Below are 20,941 nucleotides of genomic sequence, written 5' to 3'. Positions count from 1 at the left end.
CCAGCACATTTCGTCCAACAAGCCCCAGAGCTGTTCTATCCTTTAAAAGCAAAAACATGGACTGCGCTCACTGTGCTGTGAATGCAGAGCCAGGCCTCTAGAGGAGATTAGGGATGTGAGGAAAATGAACTACAGTTCCCATGAGCCATTCCCATGGGTTATCTAAATTGAAATAGTTCAGGTTTTGGCCACAATATTTTAGTTTTCCGGTGTTTTGTTTTTGGATGAAAAAATCAAACTTTTCCTCAGCAAGCAGACACTTTTCATTTAATTGAAAACCGAGTTTTCCATGGAAGAACAGCTTCAACAGAAAATTTTTGACCAGCCCTAAGAATGAGGAGTAGAACCCTAAGTCTCCCAACTCCCACTCCCTTGCAGTAGACCACATGATCTCACCAAAGAACCACAGCTGAAGCTGCAAGGCTGAAAAGCCATCAGAAACTCTCATTCAGCACAAACTCATAAGAAAATAAGCATGGCCATACTGGGTCAGACCAAAGGTCCATCCAGCCCAGTACCCTGGCTTCCGGCAGTGGCCAGTGCCAGGTGCCCCAGAGGGGATGAACAGAACAGGGAATCATCAAGTGATCCATCCCCTGTCGCTCATTCCCTGCTTCTGGCAAACAGAGGTGAGGGACACCATCCCTGCCCATCCTGGCTAATAGCCATTGATGGACCTATCCTCCAGGAACTTATCTAGTTCTTTTTTGAACCCTGTTATAGTCTTGGCCTTCACAACATCCTCTGGCAAGGAGTTCCACTGGCTGACTGACTGAGTCGTGTGAAGAAATACTTCCTTCTGTTTGTTTTAAACCTGCTGCCTATTAATTTCATTTGGTGACCCCTAGTTCTCGTGTTATGAGAAAGAGTAAATAACACTTCCTTATTTTCTTTCTCCACACCAGTGATGATTTTATAGACCTCAGTCATATCCCCTCTAGTCGTCTCTTTTCCAAGCTGAAAAGTCCCAGTCTTATTAATCTCTCCTCATACGGAAGCCGTTCCAGACCCCTAATCATTTTTGTTGCCCTTTTCTGAACCTTTTCCAATTCCAATAGATCTTTTTTGAGATGGGGCGACCACATCTGTACGCAGTATTCAAGATGTGGGCGTACCATGGATTTACATAGAGGCAACATATTTTCTGTATTCTTATCTATCCCTTTCTTAATGATTCCCAACCTTCTGTTTGCTTTTTTGACTGCCGCTGCACATTGAGTGGATGTTTTCAGAGAACTCTCCACAATGACTCCAAGATCTTTCTTGCGTGGTAACAGCTCATTTAGACCCCATCTTGACTCACCTCTTACTAAGAGAAAACATCATCTTTGTAGGAAGCTTATATGACATAAGACACTGTAATATTATCTCAGCCACCGAGTCCAGCAATCCAGGTGTCTTCTGCCTCTCCTGGGCAGCTGAAGTGACAGCCAAATGCCAATAACAGATAAACAAACACAAGGCTTTAAAAAAGACTCATAATTTATGGAGCAAATTCAGCTAAAGGAAACCCCAAAATGAATAGTGTCCTGAAAATCGTGCTGAGTCTAGACACCCCGGCCTACCCTCCAAGAGAGAATTTCCTTTAAACGGCTGAGCTGTCAAAGGAAAGTAAGGAAATTAGCCACCCGAATCCCATTGGAATCCAATGGGAGTTGGACGCAAACTATTTGTCCCCTGTGCAAATCCCACCTTCGCCCCAGTTTTGGTTGTAGCCCTATCCCAGTGATGGTCTTTTACCCCTCTGTTGCTCATAGCAATAGATATTAGTGTTATATTTGTCGCTTACTTGTGCTATGGGCATTGACTGGGTCTTTAGTTTCCTCGGAACTTCAGAGAAATGTAAACAAGGTTGGAATGCACCAAAAATGTGTCAGGAATTTTAAATCTGTGGCTGCTGCTTTATACACACTTTCCATTTATATGTATACACGCGTGTTCACACACCCACACACACACTTACTTTACTACAGTTCACCATCGAGCAGCAATCAATGTAGCAACCCTAACGTTTACCGTACTCACACTCCCAATGTGCATTTACCCCAACTGCAACACACATCCCAGACACAGGGGGCTGGATCAGCTGTGCATCTGGAATGGGGACCATGACAACAAAATGAGTGTCATCACCGTAGCATCACCCTCCCCCATTGCTCCTGACCCCACCACCCACCACCACTGGATAACCACAGGTTGAGTGGGGGGGAGCCACAGGTCAGCTGTTCTCAGCGGTATCGTCCTTTGTTGGCCCCTCGAATATCTGTGCACACATCCAAGCTTCAATGAAAGTTTGGCTTGAATAGATGTGACACAGACACTCCTTGGCAAAGGCTCCTCCCCCTGTTCTTTGCACACAACTCTCATGTCACACCTGACAAATTTATTACACCAAACACGTCTTGCAGGATATTTATCCACAAAGCGTAACATGAAGATATCTACAGAAAGCTCATCAAGACTCATGATCAGTGTGAGCTGTATGTACGGAAGATATTTAAAGGATAATGTATTTATATTGAAAGTCTGCTTTACGGAGTTGGAGGGAAAGTTAGTCACCAGGGGATAATGTGTCTTGGTGATGGCCCAGTTAGCCAGGAGGGAGTTGTCACCCCACCCTGCTTAGCCATTGATGCAATGCAAGGCTCCATTTTTCAGCCCTACTCAAAACCAAGACTTCAGTGGGAAATAATCAAAGACAATTCCAAACAATGGAAACCACTGAAAGATACAAAAAGACACAGGTTGACCCTGCCTATGAACATAAACAAAAGACTAACAGAGCATAGGCCAAGGCACTCTGTATTCATTCACTGAGGAAACATCTTAAGGAGCAAGGGGAGGCTTTCATGAACGTTTGGATCCTGGTTCTTGTGAAACCAGCCAGCTCTGCAACAGACTAAACTTTGAGGGGAAATCTCATTTTATGAGACAGGAGAGGGAACTATTGATAAGTGTAGACCCAGGTTTGCGTTTTATGATTTTGCTTTGTATTGTAACCATTTGTTTCCAGCATTTTCTCTCGTTTCTAGTACCCTTTCTTAACCAGACCTACTTTTATTTTGTTACACGTGCTCACAAGTGCTGTGTGTTATGCAGGAAGGGTGGTTTAAGGTAAAATGGGACAGGGTGCACCTCTGGAGGCAAAGGATCTGGAATTTCTGTGAGCATCTAGCATCACGGGCTGGACATCATGGAGGAATGAGTCAAAGGGTCTCAGAGACTAGGGTGCACCTATTGTTCACCTGCAAGGTGAAGTTAGGGCTGGCGTAGCCTGGAGGAGAGTCCTCGGGGGGCTGAAAGGCTGATGGTGGTAGGTAACTGACACCCTGCCACCACAAGGAAGACACCTTCTCCGTGGAGACAGGAGGTAGCAAGGTGACTGTCTGTCCAAGGTGTCCCAAGAATTGTCCCGTAAGTAAGTGCTTCAGGATTTGGCTCAGTAATGATATTTAGTAGGCATCTGTCCATCGAAAAAAATGGCTTAACTGCTTTATTTCAAGCACAGCGAAGCAGATATAAAAGACATAGTAAAGCCATAAAAACCCCACTGGACTGCTGGGCTCAAAGGCCTTCGCCTCACTGAACGAGGCCTGGAATCCCTTCCCATCCCTCCCATCCAATACAAAGCAAACACACATCCCTTCCCTTCCTGCAGCACCACCCCACAGATCCCAGGCAAACCATTACTCAGCTGGAGAAAACCCAGCAGGAGGAAAGAAATCAGACTTCTCTACCTTTGTGTTGGCGGGAGGGCAGCTGCTGCAGTATTTTCTGGTCTGTTCCATTGAGTGTCCCGCTCACAGCAGTAGCCTGCTTGGGGGGTGGGTCCCTGGGAGCTGGCCCATTGGATTCCAGCCCCACTGCGTCTGGGTTCTGGCATGACGACTCCTCACTGGCTCGAGACAAGTCATTTTTACTGAGCAAACTGGCAAACTGGAAGTTCACCGTGTTGGTGGGATAATTGATACCAGAGGCATCTATGAGACATGACGACAAAGGGTAAAACTGTTCATAAACAGTCAGGTAAAACTAAGTGATGTTTAATTACAGGGGATTATGTGGAAGATCCTGGTGACACTTCATGAGACTGGAAACATTAGGACACCTAGTTCCCATCGACTTTCATGGCTTGTTGACTTTCACTAGAAGCCTGCCGTACCTTTGTTAATGTCCCCCTCATAGCCTAAGTGCACCTGGCCAGCAGGTTTGTCTGAGCTTCTGACCCACATCTCCTGGGGCTTTAGCAAAACCACGGTTAGTGTTGATTCTTATGTCATGAGGCACTGAGTTCCATAGGCTCCTGTGGAAGTTCTATTCCCTGTGGATACAAGCCTCCCTTTGTTGCTGGACAGTTCCCACTGTTCTAGAGGAACGTTGCTGTCATGGAAAGCCATGGTCACAGAGAATACAACAGAGAGATGTCTCCAACCATATCAAATTGACCTTGTAGGTCTTATAGGACAAAGGGTTAGGGTAATAAACATGAACAGAGAGAGATGTCTCCAGTAGCCTAGTGAGAAGCAAGTCATTTAGATACGTTTCCTTTATTGCTCACTAGTGGAGTTGCAGGGGATTTGAAACCATGTGTTTTATCGTTCCTCCTGCATGTCAATGCCATACAGAGAATGCCTCCTGTCTGTTTACAGGCTCGGGGTAACACTTACTGTTCCTGTGTAAGAAAAGGACAGCATCCTGATACCCTCGAGAAAAAAACTCATTCAGGACCTGTGGAGGAAAGCACCTGGCATCAGAAAGAATTCCAGCTGCAGGAAGTGTTCTTTTAGGGGCAGAAGTCATGTCTTCTCTAATGCTGTTCGATACGCCATGTGGGGAATTAATATCTGGGGCCAGATCCTCAGTGCTTAAAGGGTCCCTGGTCAAAAGGGGCCACAGACCCGGCAAATAATACTTCTGCAACTCAAGCTGGTCACTGAGGGGCACGTGGCCTGGAGGAAAACCCTCTCTGCCCTCCCCACTTCCCTGCCTCCTGGGGTAGAGCAGCCGATCAGATTGCAATTTCTGGTTCTTGTCCTGCTGCAGGAAACAGGCAGAGCTACCCCTCAACTCCCCCAAAGCCCTTTGCACTGGAGGGGAGGAGGGAGCAGAAAAAACCCACCAGATCAGGGCAGCTATGTTCCCCCTTCTCCTCCAGTGAGCAACAGGGGCAGCACCTCTGCTCCTTCCCACTCTCCCCCCCCCCCGTGCCTGGCCTGGGAAAGTAGGGGGTGCGGGAGTGGGGGAGAAGAACCCCTGGGACCACCCCTACCCCCAGCCTAGAAGGAGGGGAAGAGGGGACCCTGGTGCAGGTCTGGGAAGGGGGGTGAAGTATCCCGGGGCGGCAGGAAGAGGTGAGGTGGAGGGCGGGGGGTGAATGGATGTGAGGGCAGAATTGATGGGGAGCAAGAGAACAGGCAGCTGTGATGTTGCCAAGAGTTATGCCAGTCTACACCAGCTGAGGATCAGGCCCATGGCATCCAGAACTGGAGGTGCACATCAATCCCAGGACTGTGTGGCACAATCCTGGTTGGGTGGCACAGCAGCAGATGTGTGCTGGGCCAGAGCCGCAGCCGGTGTAAACTAGCATTGACTTCAGTGGGGCTAGGCTGAGTACGCTAGCTGAGGTTCTGGCCCATCGTCTGCAGCGTAGGGACGTAGGGGCCGCCAGGCTGGAGCAGGCCCACGTTCTATTCCATCCAGTATCCATCTCTGACAGGGGCCAGTCCCAGATGCTTCAGAGGAAGGTGTAAGAACCCCACAATAGCAGATGTGGGATAATCTTCCCCCCCCCACACACACACACACCTTTGAGGGTTTCAGCCTAATCCCTAATAGAGATCGATTTAAACCCTAAAGCATGGGATGGTGGTTCCGAGCTCGCTGGCTCTGATAAAAGTACCGCCAGTGGGTACAGGTACCAGCTCAAAGGCTATTTCATCTGGAAAAAGAAAAGGAGGACTTGTGGCACCTTAGAGACGAACCAATTTATTTGAGCATAAGCGTTCGTGGGCTACAGCTCACTTCATCGGATGCATTCATGCAGGAATGCATCCGATGACGTGAGCTGTAGCTCACGAAAGCTTATGCTCAAATAAATTGGTTCGTCTCTCAGGTGCCACTAGTCCTCCTTTTCTTTTTGTGAATACAGACTAACACGGCTGCTACTCTGAAATATTTCATCTGGGACAGCTACCTCGAAAAAGGGACGATCCTGGGAAAATCTGGAGAGGGGGGAACCTACCTGAGGGTAAGACGATTGAGAAGCACTGGGGTACATTGGCAGGGACCACTTACCAGGTAGCTGGGTGGAAAGAGAGCATAGCTAAACCGGCACAGGTTTTCCATTGAGATCTGAATGCTGCTGTTAAGGATCTGAAAAGAGTAGAAGATAGCCGGGCAGTCCCGGGGACAGATGTCGAGCTCGCCCGTGAATGGGGACACCGTGATCACAGTCTCCAGGTCAGAACACGGCTGCAGGTTAGTGAAACCTCCATCGACGTAGCGCTGGGGTACAGGGTAGAAACAACAGGGAAGTTTGTTTGGAGACGATCGTAGTTAAAAGTAGTCAGGAGCGTCGCAGCAATCAGGACAGGTGATCGTGGGACCAATGCAGGCCTGCTGTTTGTTACATGTGGGTGTCTGAATAGGGTACCTGCCACCTCAGTGGGGATCTGCAAATTAGTAGCATGTATAATAATCCCTACCTCTTATCTAGTGCTTTTCATCAATAGATCTCAAAGTGCTTTACAAAGGAGAGCAGCGTCATCACCCCCATTTTATAGCTGGGGAAACGGAGGCAGGGAGCGGTGACGTGACTTGCCCAAGGTCACCCAGCAAGCCAGTGCCAGGAATAAGAACCCGGGCCTCCTGAATCCCAGGCCACTGATCTCTGATCCCAGAGGGCAAAAGATCAGCTTGTGGTTAAGGCACAGGAACAGGAGTTAGGAAATGTGGGAGCTATTCTTGCCTCTGCCACAGATTTCCTGTGTGACCTTGGACAAGTCACTTATCCCATCGGTACCACAGCGGGGGATAATGCTCTCTGCCTACCACCCGTGGGGTGTTGGGAGACTGAATGCATTACTTGCTTGTAAAAGAGCTTTGTAATCCTTGTATGGGGAGTGCTAGCAAAGTGCAATACACACCTATTTTTTGAACATCCCGTGAATCCTTAAGGCTCTGGGGCGCCTTCAGGGCTAGCCGCTTTGCTGAACTGTTTTCTTTGCTGCGTTACATGGATAATCGTGGGGTGCACTGTGCCAGTGAGGGAAGAAAGGTCTGTAATGGGGTCTGGATTCCTGGGAGGAGCTAGTCCCTGCCCCTACTTGGAACCTTTCCTATTCCCCCAACCTGTCCTGCTTCTTCACCCCTCCTCCCACAGCCACGTTCTCCCCACATAGCCATGGGTCAAGAGCTGAGAGGAGCAGCTTGGGAGAGAGAGTTATTGACTGGAGTCCAGGGCCTGCCTGCATGGGAGGTGTAGCCAGTGGGACATGAGAATGGCTGAGAAAGTTAAACCAAACCCCACCATAGTTAAAAAACACAGGTTACTATACAGCAGCCACCATGGTAGCGACTGGCTTGTTACAATGAGCATGATGACACAATCGGTGGTGATTATTAAAGGCTTGTTGTCAAGCTGCAACAGGGCAGCTCGTGAAGGCTTTAGCCTGCGTGGGAGGGAATATCCCAGCTACTCCACAGATATATCCAGCTACTCATGAGCCTGTTTGTCAAGCTTGTAAATACTAGACCCGTGACAGAGCACTATGAGAGCTCTGAATTTAAGCTGCTACTTAAAGGCAACATCCTGCGTCTGGCGCTTTTTTGTAGCTTTGGCATGCTGGCTTTGGCAATTTCTGCGTGGCACAATCACATCCAGCCCCCTAGGGAACTCTGTACGGACTGCTCTGAGCTGAATTCAACTCGCTGGTGACATTTGGGCTTTTATCCTCTCTGTGCAGGATTCAAGAGACCCTGAAATTTACCACCGAAATCAAAAGGGTGCGAAGCCACAGCGACTGAAACAGAGCAAACTAAAAGTTGTTGAAACAAGCAAGCAAGATTCCTGGAGCTATCGGTCACACCCACCACAGGGAATTCATGAATGAAATTCAGTGACTTGGGGTTATACCGGAGGTTGGACTTGATGGCCCAGTGCAGCCTTTAGATCTATGGAATGGATCCACCCTTAGCTAGTGTAAATGGGCAAAAGTCTGTGGGGCAACACATATTTACACCAGCTGAGGATTTGGCCTTATGAAGCGATGTCTGAGAGCAGCATCTGGCAATAGATTGGTGAGAATAAAAAGCGTATCCCCTGGAATATTAGCTAAAGAGCACTCACCACACCTCGGAAGGAGGGAGGGATGAATCCGCAATAGATAGGAACAAAGCAGCTGCAGATCAGTGCCTGTGAGGAGAAGAGAAGCACAGAAGGGTCACAGAAGAGCATACTTCACCCCCCAACTTCCCCAAGTTGGGAAGCGATTGGATTTATTGCCCAGAGATTCAGGCTTCTTTACGGAGATAAACTGGGGCTGACATACTGTGATCTGGAGCCAAACTAGAGCTGGTCAAAACTTGGAATTTTCATTCTGGGAGAAATTCTGACGTGTCAGAAATGTCCTTTCATCCCAACACAAAAAGCCAACATTCCAAATTTCCCGCGAAACCAAATTTCCGACCTTTCGGTTCAGAAATATCGAAACGACCCTATTGAAACAAAATGTTCCAGGGAGTTCAAAGTGCTTCATTTCAATACTAGACTATCATAAAACCAGGGGTGGAAATGATAACGTCTAAACGAAGCACTTTGGCCTTATCAAAATGAAACGTTTTGATAATTTTGCATCGCAAATTGTGCTAAATCCATATGTTCCCATGAAACATTTCAATGTGGCCAAATCGGCATTTTCCAACAGAAAAATGTTCATCAGACAATTTTGACGAGCTCTAATCCAGACTTTTAAATGTGGGGTGGATCTTGGGGCCTACTCGGTGATGCATCAATCTGTATTTAAATCAGGACAGGCATTGCTAAGAACAGCATTAAATCCAATGTGGGTGAGGGAAGTGGTCCTATGGGTAAATAGGGGGAGAGAAACCCATCCCTGTTTGATTAAGGGCCTGGGATCAGGAGTCTTGCAGAGTGGGCAGGGCAGCGCTCCCAACCTATTGGGGATGAGCAGGGGGAAAGGGACTAGCATATAGGCTGCCTTCTGGCCGCTTGTTGGAATATAGCAGCACACGTGGTCTGCTGGATTCTCCAAGCCCAAAGCCAAAAAAAGGCGGATTGGGGGGAAATGGCCAGCTGGAGCAGAGGCTGGCTGAGGGCCTGCAGCGGCCCTGAATGATAACCCAGCTCCAGGGGAGCAGCTCGGGGAAACTACTGCCTTAAGGAGGGCTGGAGTAGCTGTCTGGGAGGCAGCCCAGCTCCAAGGGAAGGGGCTGAGGATTTACGTCCTAAGGAGAGATGGGGCAACTCCATGGAGCACAACCCAGCAGCCAGAAAGATTTGCAGAAGCTCCTTAGGAGCTGGATGGGAAGGAGCCCCCCAAGACAACCAAACCACAGAGCAGGAGCAATGGAATCTTCACTCTGGCGAGGGATGTGGGTAGAAGGTAGGAGCAGCCCAGGAAGGTGGCAAGTGATTGGAAGGAGCGGTCCTGAACTGCCTTACACAGGGTCCCTGGGCTGGCGCCCAGAGGAGAGGGCAGGCCGGGGCTCCCCTACCTCTTCCCCAACAGAGGAGACAGTATGAGCCTCAGGACTGAGAGAGGCAGCCTGCAAGGGGAATGAGGCCTCAACATAAAGGCCCATAGACACGGGGACTGGGTTTGTTTAGACTTTTCAGTCACCCTGAATGGGGGACCAGGTTTGGAATGTGCCATGGCTGGGAGGCAGAGGCCGCAGCCGGCGATAAGGTTAGAAAGCTTGACAACAAGGGGCGCTAGGAACACCTAGCCTGGAGGACCTCTCCCACAGTTAGCACACACCAGAACAGGCTGTTTCCAGGAGCAGGTACCAATAAGAGCTACTTTCTGGCCACGTCTGGTGCTCGTAACTTAATATGCTGCTTCTGAACCTAGGACCAGGGTGGAATCTATGGACCAGGACAGAGGTGGAATTCTCTCCTCCCTCTGCCTGTTAATGCACGTTGAGCTAAGCTCCATGGACTTCACCTCTCCCTCCTGAACTCAGTTTGTGTTGTTTTTTTCTCATTTAATTTCACTGCAGGCTCAGCAGAGAGGAGACCACCCCTGTTACCTGAATCAGGTCCTCCTTCGAACTGAACTCGGAAACCATGACATTCTGTCCATCCATCACCCGGGTGAGGGAAATATGCAGCCTTCCCGAAGCCACCTGGTGAGAGTTCTCTGGCAACATCTTGTACAATCCCTTCTGTATGGTGCGGAGCGTGTTGCACCCGGGAGACAGAGGGCCGAGAATTGTTTTCCTGGCATCTCTCACCACTTCATGGAAAGATTCTTTTAGGTCCTCTGATCAAGGGAGGGAAAACAGAGGTCATTTATCACCAGCTTTCCTTAAAGGCCCAATAGTCCTAAGATTGCCCAACGCGATACCCCTGTGTTTTCAGTCATGTATCGTTTTGTAGAGCTGTAACCTTTTGGATGGAAATTGCCCACTCTCTGCCCTAAGTGGAATATTTTCAGAAAGTTTGATTGACAACAGAGCAGCCGTTTTTGAGAAAGAAGTTAGTGACAAACAGGCAGTTTAATCAACATTCATTATTTGTTGGTGTCCTTTTGAGCAGTGGTAGCATCTTAGGGTATGTCTACACTTTGCACTGGTGGGGAGGGGAGATTCCCAGGAATTCCAGCCTGAGGAGATGTAACCACAAGAGTTCTCATCAAGCTCCATGAGAGCTAATGTGAGTATGTCCCCTCCAGCTGGGGCTCCATGGCAGTCTCGGGGCACCCAGGACTGAAAGTCACCCTGTTATCCCCTGCCTCAACCGAGAAGGAATCATTTCGGTGCCTGCCTGGGTGTCATCTCGCTGACACCACCAGCCTTTCAGCCCCTCGAGCGCTCTCCTCTGAGCTATGCCAGCCCCAACTTCACCTTGTGGGTTAGCAATAGGCGTACCCCGGTCCCCAAGTCCCTTTGACATGTTCCCCTGTGATATGCAGCCCCTGATGCTGGCTGCTCACAGAAATCCCAGATCCTCCACCCCCAGAGGTCCAGTTTTACATTAAACCACCTTTGCTGTACAACACACAGTACTTGCGGGCACGTACCTTTATTTTGTTATAAGTGTATTTAAGAAAGGGTAAAGATTTAACTAGACAAGAGAGAAAGTGCTGGAAACAAATGGTTACAATACAAAGCAAAATCATAAAACGCAAACCTGGGTCTACGCTTATCAACATTCATGAAAACACCCCCTCTCCACAAGGGGTTTCCTCAGTGTATGGCTTCAGAGGACGTCTCCCTCCTCTGTGTTATACTGAAACAGTCTTTTGCTTCTGTTCACAGACAGGAGGAATCCCTGTCTTGTTGTAAGGTTCCCTTTTCACCTTCCAGTGGTTTTGATTGTTCGCAGTTACCTCTGATGGTTTTCCATTGAAAGTCTTGGTATTGCCAAGGCTAAGCAACTGAGCTTATCATGGGCTAAACAGGGCAGGGAGGCAACTCATTCCTGCCTAAATGGACCATCACCAAGATTGTCCCCTGGTGACTAATTTCTACTCCCAGTCCCTTAAATATTACCGGTACGTACATCTTGCAAAGATTATGAGTCTTGACAAGTGACGAGCTTTCTGTGGATACCTTACACGTTACTCTTCATGGAGAAATATCCTGTAAGACGTGTGCTTGGTGTAGTGAGTTTCTCAGGTCTGAGGTAAGAGTTGTCTGTGTCGAACAGGGGACCCTTTACTTAAGAGCCTCTGTGTCACAGAATCACACACACAGAGAGCTCAAAATGTAGACATACCCGTAGCAGCTTGGAGAAGGAAGGTGACATTTGGCAGGGGAAAAACCCTGAGGTCGCAGAAGTGGCTTTTTGCTCTCCCAGAAAAAATTCATCCAAATTTGGCCCAGTCATAAACCACAGGAAATAATCCTTTAAGTGACAATCAGAGGCCCATGAGGGTTTGCACAATGATGGAACGTTTTATCAAACTGCAGACTTGTGTCCTAGTGGATTGTGCAGTCTGCCAGGCCCCTCAGAGCCTCGGCATCATCTCAAAGCAGCCGAATGGAGCTGTGGCTTCCTGCAAGGCACAGGCAGAATGGATCTGTCTCCTCCTCCCACAGTACCCATTGGCCTAGAGGCAGGACACTGGGCTAAACACCAGGAGAACGTGTGCTCTAGGTTTGCCTCTTGCACGGACTGGCCCCTGATGAGCTGTATTTCACATCCCTTCTTAGGGAGCACAGTCTCACATCTCTACGTGAGTCTCAGTCTGAAGACAGGGAATCTGAGGACCAGAGAAGTTACACAGGGCAATTTCTGGCACAGCTGGGACTGGAACAGTTCAGGAGAATCTAGCTGAGCCCTGTTGTTTCAGCGGGAGGCTCAGATGGGTCGTGAGTTTAGCAGAGGAGCTGAGTGAATGTGGGGAACTGCGGGCGTGGTGCCACCGATCTGTTTCAGTCAGATCATGCTGTCTTCTGGTAAAATCCTGACTCGGGTGGCTCAGGGAGTAGAAATCTCTGTGAGAGGATCCTCTTGTGATTCCCTCATGACCTCTCATCACAGGGAGGGGTGGGCTCTGCACTATTCATCACCGCATCCCTGTGAGGATAGATAAATATTATCATTCCCCACTTCACATGGGAGGAAACAAGGTGCCGTTAATAATTACATCAGCCCTGCAAGGCCGATAGGGACTGGATCATCCTCATTTGATAGCTGGGGAAACTGAGGCACAAAGCCAGGGCATGACTTGCCCAAGAGAGTCAATATCAGAGCTCAGGAGTTCCTGGTTCCCAGTCCTGGTCTTAGAGCACTGTCCCTTTTCAGCAGCATGAAGAGAGAGAGGGGAGAAGGCTGTGGAAGAATGGCTGATGGCCTTTCAGCTCCAGCATGCGGCTGCTTACAGCTTAATTATATACTTGGTCCTGATGTAGGCAGGCTCCCACTGAAGCCGTGAATAAGATGAATACCTCAGGACTGGCATTGCGGCTCCTGTAGATTAGGAACTGCCAGACCGGATCAGACCTGGGGTCAATCTAGGTCAAGATTCTGTCTCCTGCTTCACAGGAAGGTGCAAGAAACTCTTCGGGAGTAAGCAATGGGATAACTTGCCCCCAGGGGAAGTTTTTTCCGGACATCCGTTAGTTAGAGGTTGCCTCACACACTGAAGCAGGATGCTTTAGATTAGGATCTGGCTATCTGGCCACGCAGAAGCGAGATCATTGGGAATTCAACAAACCTTGGGCCCACATTCAAGCCCTAGATTATTTTACGTATGGCCGGAAGCACATTCAACCCATGATCCTGCAGAGATTTCTGCACGTGCTGAAGTTTGCACATGCACCAGTTCCACCGGCATCCAGGCGGTTCCTCACATGTGTAAAGTTGAGCCACCTGCTCAAGATTTTGCAGGACTAGGGCCTAATCTGGCAAGAACAAAGCTCACTTGGGGCTGTGTTCTGGCTGTCCCAGTGCAGCAACCCCTGAGATTGCTCTAGAAAGATGGGCGGGCAGACAGGCAGATTGGATGGAGCAAAAATATCTTCGTGTCCTGAAGGCACTGGAGCAACCCAGGAACTAAGAGCAGTTATAAATGTTTGAGCAGATATTCTGGGCATGTGACATAACAACTAATGCTTTGCGGGGTCAAGCGAGGAGGCAATGGAGCGGAATTTCAAATCAAAGTTGCTTGAAAACCAAATGACAAACTTTTGTGATTTTTGCTATAATAAAACAGAGCGGCATGGATTTTCCTTTAGTCTGCAGCCTGACTAAACAAGAGGGCTCCAAACTCATCTCTGGGAGCCAGAGCTACTGGCTGTGATTGCCCAGAAGCGGGACGACCTGTGAGCTGCAGGACGCTATTGGACTGAACCATTACAGCTGCCTCCTCTATAGATTTCCTCGTGGTAGCTTTTCCCCTGCAAGCCCGGGAATGTGCCTGTCGGGCACCACTGTCTTACAAGCAGCAGCTAAGATATTGGTACATAGATGGGTATGCTTTTTTTTTTTCTGCCTTAAAAATTTCTTTAAAAGCAGCAAGGCTTGGGGTGTGTCCACATGGGGCAGGACTATGCACTTCATGGGTGTGATTTCTAAAGTGCATATTCACACGTCCGTGTATACCTTGCTGGTGTGAACTAAACGTTCCCTAGTGCACTTTAACATAGCGCCCTTAATTTCTACACTAAAACCAGCACCTGGAGATCGACAAATCACCCAGGGGCTGCTCCTCTTGGTCCCATTGATGCCAATCAGACGTTTGCTGTTTCTTAAACAGGGGCAAGATCAAGCCCTTACATTACAAGATCACAGGGATTTGGGGCACATCTATGCTGCAGTAAGACCCATGGCACAGCCAGGGCCGGCCCAAATCAGCTGACTCAGGCTCACAGGGCTTGGGCTGCAGTGTAAAGCTTCGGGCTCGGGCTGGAACCCAGGCTCTGAAACCCCGCGAGGGGACTGTCACCGCTGCAGTTTTTAGCTCTGCAGCCCGAGCCCTGTGAGCCTGAATCGGCTGACCCAGGGTCTGAGACTTGTGCTGTGGGCTTTTTATTCCAGTCCATACGTACCCTTAGGGTGTTGCAACTGGAAAAGGCATTGTATTACTCTGAAAGGAAGGTGTGTCCTTTTCTCCTGAGCAGGGAAGCATTTAGGGCTGAATGCTCAAAAGGATTTAGGTGTTCTCCACCTCCGGGGTAGGGAGCATTGATTTGAACAGGGATTTGCCACCTCACAAGTGGCTGCTCTAACCATTGGGCTATTCTCTGTAGCCTGCATAACTCTGTGAGAGCAAGAGTGAGAGCACAAGCATGAGAATGTGCCAACCACCAGGCTATGCAATCACTCACCCAGGCTGTGGGTGATCCAGGATCCAGTCCCCCGTTCCAATGAGCCTTTCCATTTCTCCACAGTGCAATCACTTCAACAGGAGAGACTGAGGGGCCCCCTCCATTAGACTGTCCCCGAGCCCAGTGATTAGCGCGCTCACCTGAGAAGTGGCAGATCCCTGTTCAAATCCCTTCTGAACCATAGGTCTCCCACCGCCCAGGGGAGGCCCCTAACCCCGGGGCGAAAAGTGGTGACGAAGGCTCTCCTCCGCCACAGCTGTTAAGTGTGAAGTCACCTATGGGGGGGCCCGCTCCAGTAGGCAGCCTCTGAGCATGCCTACTGGACGGGTCCCCTCAGGCAACGTAGGCAGCCAAACGATTATCTTCCCCGGTTGATGAATCGCTCTGGAGCTTAGGCAGGAGATAGGGGGAGGTGTGTGCTCTCTTGGGAGTCGGCCAGCAGCCAGGGGTCGCAAGCTTTCAAGAGTGATGTGCTGGATTGTATTTAATAATCTCAAAATAAAAAGCTGGGTATCCATAGGCAATATTCCAATGAAATCTTATAAGCAAGCAATTATACAAATAGACTATAATGCTATTAATACTTCATGCTGTCAATATTAATTCTACTCTTAAAGCTATGAAATTAAAGTAAATTTAAAACGCACAAGAAATGAAAGAACGTCTAATTTCCCTGATTGCCTGAGATTTTGATAACTCCTTCACATCATCTTTTTTTCTGGAAAAGGGCTATGCAGAAAGCAGCCACGCTAGCTAAGGAAAGCACGTCAATTACTGATCGCTTTGTGTCTGCATGAACGCCTGATTAAAAGCATACTGCTGTAAGTCGAAATGTATCAACACAGGCTAGCTCCAAGGTGTTTAAATGGAAATGGAAAGGTTTTTAATTAAGTACGTGGCATGATGGTAAACAGAGGGGAATTAAACTGAACTGCATCTGCCCACTTCCCATCAATCCTGCCTCTAGCCCGCTATCTGCCCAGCCCTCTCATCAGTTGTGGGGCCCCCAGCCTCACCTCTGCTCTTTTTGGGGTTCTTCAGCCCCCTCTCCGAGGCCAGGGGATGGATAGACTAGGCCCCTGAGGGGAGGGGAAGAGAGCTCTGCTACTTCCCAGAAGGCTGGCAGTGGGCCAAATGGAAGGGCTTTGGGGGCTGGAGCTGGCCCATGAGCTCCCACTGAAGAACAATGGTTTAGATCCTCAGCTAACGTAAAGCAATGTACCACTACTGACCTAAACACAGCTAGTCTGCCAGCTGACGATCTGGCCCTGTCGGTCCCCTGTTGCTGTACGATTAAGTTATTAGTTATTGTATTATCATACAAATCATTCCTTTCCAATCCTTTCTTGGCATTAAAATCCATGTTTTCATAATGATTATGATTATTATTAACAAACAGATACACGGAATAAACCAAAGCCTTCCTTACCTAGGCTAGATTCACACACCACTGCTGCAGCGATAAGTGACCCAGCTGATGCTCCATAAACTTTGGATGCTGATTTGAGTATTTCAGGTGCCAATTCCAAGAGCGATTGGACCACCCCTATCTGGTAAAGTGCAAGAAAACCACTGCCTGAAAAAGAAAGAGAGAAAGGGGGGCTGGTGCCACTTCGGCCTTCTTCAGCCATCCCAGCTGCTCAGTCTGCAGAGACGTGGTTTTGTTAGTTGACAGGAGCTCCGTAACTTGGATGTTGGGTTTTGCTGTTACTAAATGAACTCCGAGCCCGCTCTCTTTCTGCTCATCTCTGACGCATTCACTGCTCCTTTCGCGGTTCACACGAATGCCTCAGATGCACTTTTTGCCCTTCTGTGACAGATCCCCAAGATGTTTTCAGATTCAATGCCTGCTTTAATTACCTCTCTGGCTAAAAATAAAACTCTCTCCCCACATCAAAGCAGCTCTAGCTAGATTAGACTCTTACTAGCTATCACGCTCCTGGCTTAAGTAAGGAGCTCCTTTTAAAACAATAATTCATAAGTCTTCCCACAGCCCGCATCCTTTTAGAGCATGTGAAGTCTCCTGCATCTCATGGCCCTAGCTTGGCTTTTTCTGAGCATCTCTTTCAAATTTTCCTCTTTTTTGCTTTTCTCCGCTCTTCCTCGAGAGTGTTTTTCTAAATTGGATTCTTCCTCAATCCTGTCTTAGGAACAGCTCAGTGCCGAATAAGCAGCGATTTGCTCAAAGTGCTCAGAGCTGGTGGGTGTTACACAAGGGATTACACAGAAGGGTGTGCTATGTTCTATTTGAAAACTTGCTCAATTAACCCTATAGTGCAATGCCTGTATACACTGAGAACATGGACCTTGAGCCTGTTACTTTGTTCTTATAAAGGCACAACCTCCAAAGACTTCCATTTTCTTTGAATTCTCCACCCAACTGTGCACTTTACATATCACTTCAACAGGATTCTGTCAGGTTTAAATATCAGAACTTCCATTCCCAGTGTTGCTATCCGTGCTATAGTTTATTAAAGCTGAAAAGGCTGTTAAAATTTAATGGCCTTTATCACTGGTTCTGTTGGTCCTTTTTAATATCAGTGGTTGCACCGTGGACAATGAAAATAGTTTAGTCAGTTGCAGAGTCTATTTCCAAACCCCAGTCTGACTGCCATTGAAGTTAGTTGCCCAGATTGTGGAGACTGGCCCATCTGCAGCCAGAACAGGCTTATGCCAGGGAGGCTTATGCCAGGTGATGGGCCACTTCCCCAAGTGCAACTTGGAGCAGCCTCAGAGCTGCTCTAACTCGCACCAGCTGCCAGGGGCCCTCCAGGGAGCCACTGAGGCAGCCCACAAGTAGACAGATGCAGCACTCCCTGGCCAACTCGTCTTCCTACAACCATGTGCCCTGTATTTGAGGATGGCGTGGGAACTACGAAGATGGTTCTGTGGCACCTGGAGCTTCCTCACAAGTCAATGAATAGTCTTTATGTTCGTTCTCTGATTGCTCAGTTCTGTTCCTGCAGCCACATGACGCAATGGCCAAATCCTGCGAGACCCTGAGCCCGTGCCGCTTGGAGCACAACTCAGTATTTGGCCCTGGGAGGTTTCTGGGTGGGATTTAGGGCCCCTCTACTCCCATAGGCTTGAATGCGAGTTTGAGATGCTAAACACTTCGGAACATGGCTCCCATAAAGCTTAGCCATGGGAGTATGAATCCAGTGAGAGCCTTTCTTGTGCAGATTGCAGGCACTTGCCTCTTTGAATCTCCAGCCAGCCTTGCTATGACATGCTTAGTCTAAGCAGGTTGTATGTGCCATTTTAAATTGACTTTTGTGACAAGGAAATGAAGTTGGAAGCAAGTTTACAAGGGAGGCATTTTGAATCTGATCAGCACGTTGCCAATAATGTCTTAACCTCACCTGCACTGCTTACTGTGCTGGGTAGCTACTGCGTACAAATTCAGTTCCACATTAGGACCGCTGGCATGTTTTTGCTCTTAAACGAGTCTAGGCTTGGAGAAAGAACGTATTCTTCTGCCTTGTGTTTCTCTGGAGCCTTATTGACCCGGGAGAAGGAGATTATGCATCAAAGAGCTCTGCTGGGGCTATCACTTGAGGTCAGTTTATCACATACTGACATGAATCACTTAAGTATGTGCAGTACAAAATGCCATGTACTGAGCTAAATTTAGATTTGGAGCATTTGGGTGGGCGTGGTAGCATCCATGATTCCACAGAGATGAAATTCAGCCCCGCGCAGCGGGCCACCGCAATGCTGAAATCCCACGTTAAATGCTCAGACTAGAATTTAAGTGGAACTTCAGTAGTGCCCGGACTATGCACTGGCCCTCTGCGCTGCGGTGAATGAATTTCACTCTATCTGGGTCATGTTCTAGGGATTGTTTTGATCGCGGGGACTCTGGCTGTTCTGCTGATGCAGTTTGTCAGTTGCCTGCTTTGTCCACTGGGGCAGCCTTGCCTAGTGGAATGAGCATAAGACTTGGTGTTAAGATGCTTGGGTTCTGGTTCTAACTCTGGCTGCGTGGTCTGGTTTGGGCCACTTCACCTCTGTAAAATGAGGATGATCTTATTTACCAACAGTGGGTCAAGTTCCTCCCTCATCTGCTTCCCAGGGGGTCTCCGGTCCCGATCCAAAACCTGTGGTTTATTATTTGTACTGCAGTACTATCTAGGAGCCCCCCAGTTGTGGATCAGAACCTCATTGCACTGGATGCTGTACAAAAACAGAACAAAAGGGCTTCTGTCAAAGGGAATCTTTCCATCGGCTTCTCATCAGGCTGGGATCTCATGGTACGGAGCTAAAGTGCATTTCTGCTCTTCAGTAGGAACTCTGCAAAAACGGCACCTTCTGAGTTAGCAGGGGAGCGCAGCGATTGTAATCGTGGCTTGTCCTTGGACAGGAGATGTGTCCACGGGAATGTACAACCTCCGCTTTTTGCCCAGGGGCTGGCCCATGCTTTGCCGAATGTGGCACCCCAAGTTGAATCAGCTCTCTTCTTCTCTGCACCTAAAAAGCAGTTGTTGTTATCAGGCTTATCTCCCTTATATGTCACCCTCGGCCCGTGTTGGCAACTCTCATGATTCTTATTGGGAGTCTGGTGATCTTTAGCATTCTTCTTAAAGCTTCAGCTCCGATTTGTTGATAATCTCAGCTTCCACCGGGGCGGGGGGGGGGGGGGAGGAAATAAAGCAAGTTTCTAGCCCTCCTGGTTGCAGAGAATAGCTTGAAAATTTGACCCAAGTGCATCCTTAAGGCTCAAAGTACAGGAGGCAAACAAAAAGAACCCATCATTTATTAAAAAGAAAAATAGGACTTGTGGCACCTTAGAGACTAACCAATTTATTTGAGCATCAGCTTTCGTGAGCTACAGCTCACTTCATCAGATGCATTCAGTGGAAAATGCAGTGAGGATGTTTTATACACACAGACTATGAAAAAATGGGTGTTTATCACTACAAAAGGTTTTCTCTCCCCCCACCCCACTCTCCTGTTGGTAATAGCTTATCTAAAGTGATCACTCTCCTTACAATGTGTATGATAATCAAGGTGGGCCATTTCCAGCACAAATCCAGGTGGGGGGAGAGAAAACCTTTTGAAGTGATAAACACCCATTTTTTCATGGTCTGTGTGTATAAAACATCCTCACTGCATTTTCAACTTTATGCATCCGATGAAGTGAGCTGTAGCTCACGAAAGCTGATGCTCAAATAAATTTGTTAGTCTCTAAGGTGCCACAAGTCCTCCTTTTCTTTTTGCGAATACAGACTAACATGGCGGCTACTCTGAAACCCATCATTTATTATAATTTTTTTTTAAATTCATGATTTTAAGCCAATCTCATGATGTCGGGGGGGGGGGCAATACCACACGACAAACAGAATCAGGAGACCTGCTTCCGACAACAGATCTTTCCCAAGTCTTCTCATGATTTGCTCAAACTACAGTCTATGTTTTCAAGAGTGACCAGGGATTCTGAGCGTCACAATTTTGGGAGGATTAACTTGATAGGCCTAAAAAGGGGCCTGACTTTCAGAAAGTGCTGAACACCCATCCTTTGTAAATCAGATGGGTGACCCAGGAATGGAGGCCTCCAGAAACTCTAGTCACTTTTGAAAACGTGGGGGCCTACTTTGGTTTGGTTGTTTGTTTCGGTGGATGAAAAGTCCTGCTAGCTCAGTGCATGGCTTCTTTCGTGCATGGTTCCCCTCAGCAATGCACGTAAAATCAGGACTGTCCTTTGGCCGGATTCTCAGATCTATTTTCCCAGCTGAATTGAAATCGTACAGCATCCCTTCCTGTGACTTGCCCTGGTATGGTGCCTTGCGTCCCTATGGTTCTATGGTTCTATGTTTCATTGTGTTTGATTCAGACCCAAGGAAATGCTGTAGAACGGATTCCCTAATAGCTCAACGCTTTGGGGCGAAAAAATGTATTTGCACGTTATGTTCCTTTCACTTGCAAT

General features: G+C 48.2%; 1 protein-coding gene across 1 annotated transcript; it reads right to left on the bottom strand.

Moving 5' to 3' along the window:
* Nucleotides 1-3,723: 3,723 nt before the first annotated feature.
* Nucleotides 3,724-16,646, bottom strand: LOC144278313 (omega-hydroxyceramide transacylase-like). Its single transcript, XM_077839579.1, has 6 exons — nt 16,445-16,646; nt 10,270-10,502; nt 8,348-8,413; nt 6,295-6,504; nt 4,668-4,728; nt 3,724-3,980 (listed from the first exon to the last, which is right to left on the bottom strand). Exons 1-6 carry the CDS (start codon nt 16,644-16,646, stop codon nt 3,724-3,726), a joined length of 1,029 nt encoding a protein of 342 aa, XP_077695705.1.
* Between the last annotated feature and the right edge of the window lie 4,295 nt (nt 16,647-20,941).

Source organism: Eretmochelys imbricata, chromosome 21, assembly GCF_965152235.1.
Source record: "Eretmochelys imbricata isolate rEreImb1 chromosome 21, rEreImb1.hap1, whole genome shotgun sequence".
Taxonomy (NCBI): Eukaryota; Metazoa; Chordata; order Testudines; family Cheloniidae; genus Eretmochelys; species Eretmochelys imbricata.
This window is presented reverse-complemented; position numbering and strand designations above follow the sequence as displayed.

What these genes read in the sequence shown, in the direction of transcription:
- LOC144278313 (XM_077839579.1), bottom strand. Translation starts at nt 16,646, where the DNA reads ATGGCTGAAGAAGGCCGAAGTGGCACCAGCCCCCCTTTCTCTCTTTCT. An exon ending in TCTTTCCACCCAGCTACCTG is followed by an intron (nt 4,729 to 6,294) that starts GTAAGTGGTCCC and finishes TTTCCTCCACAG; the next exon opens with GTCCTGAATGAGTTTTTTTC. An exon ending in CCTTTTCTTACACAGGAACA is followed by an intron (nt 3,981 to 4,667) that starts GTAAGTGTTACC and finishes CATGTCTCATAG; the next exon opens with ATGCCTCTGGTATCAATTAT.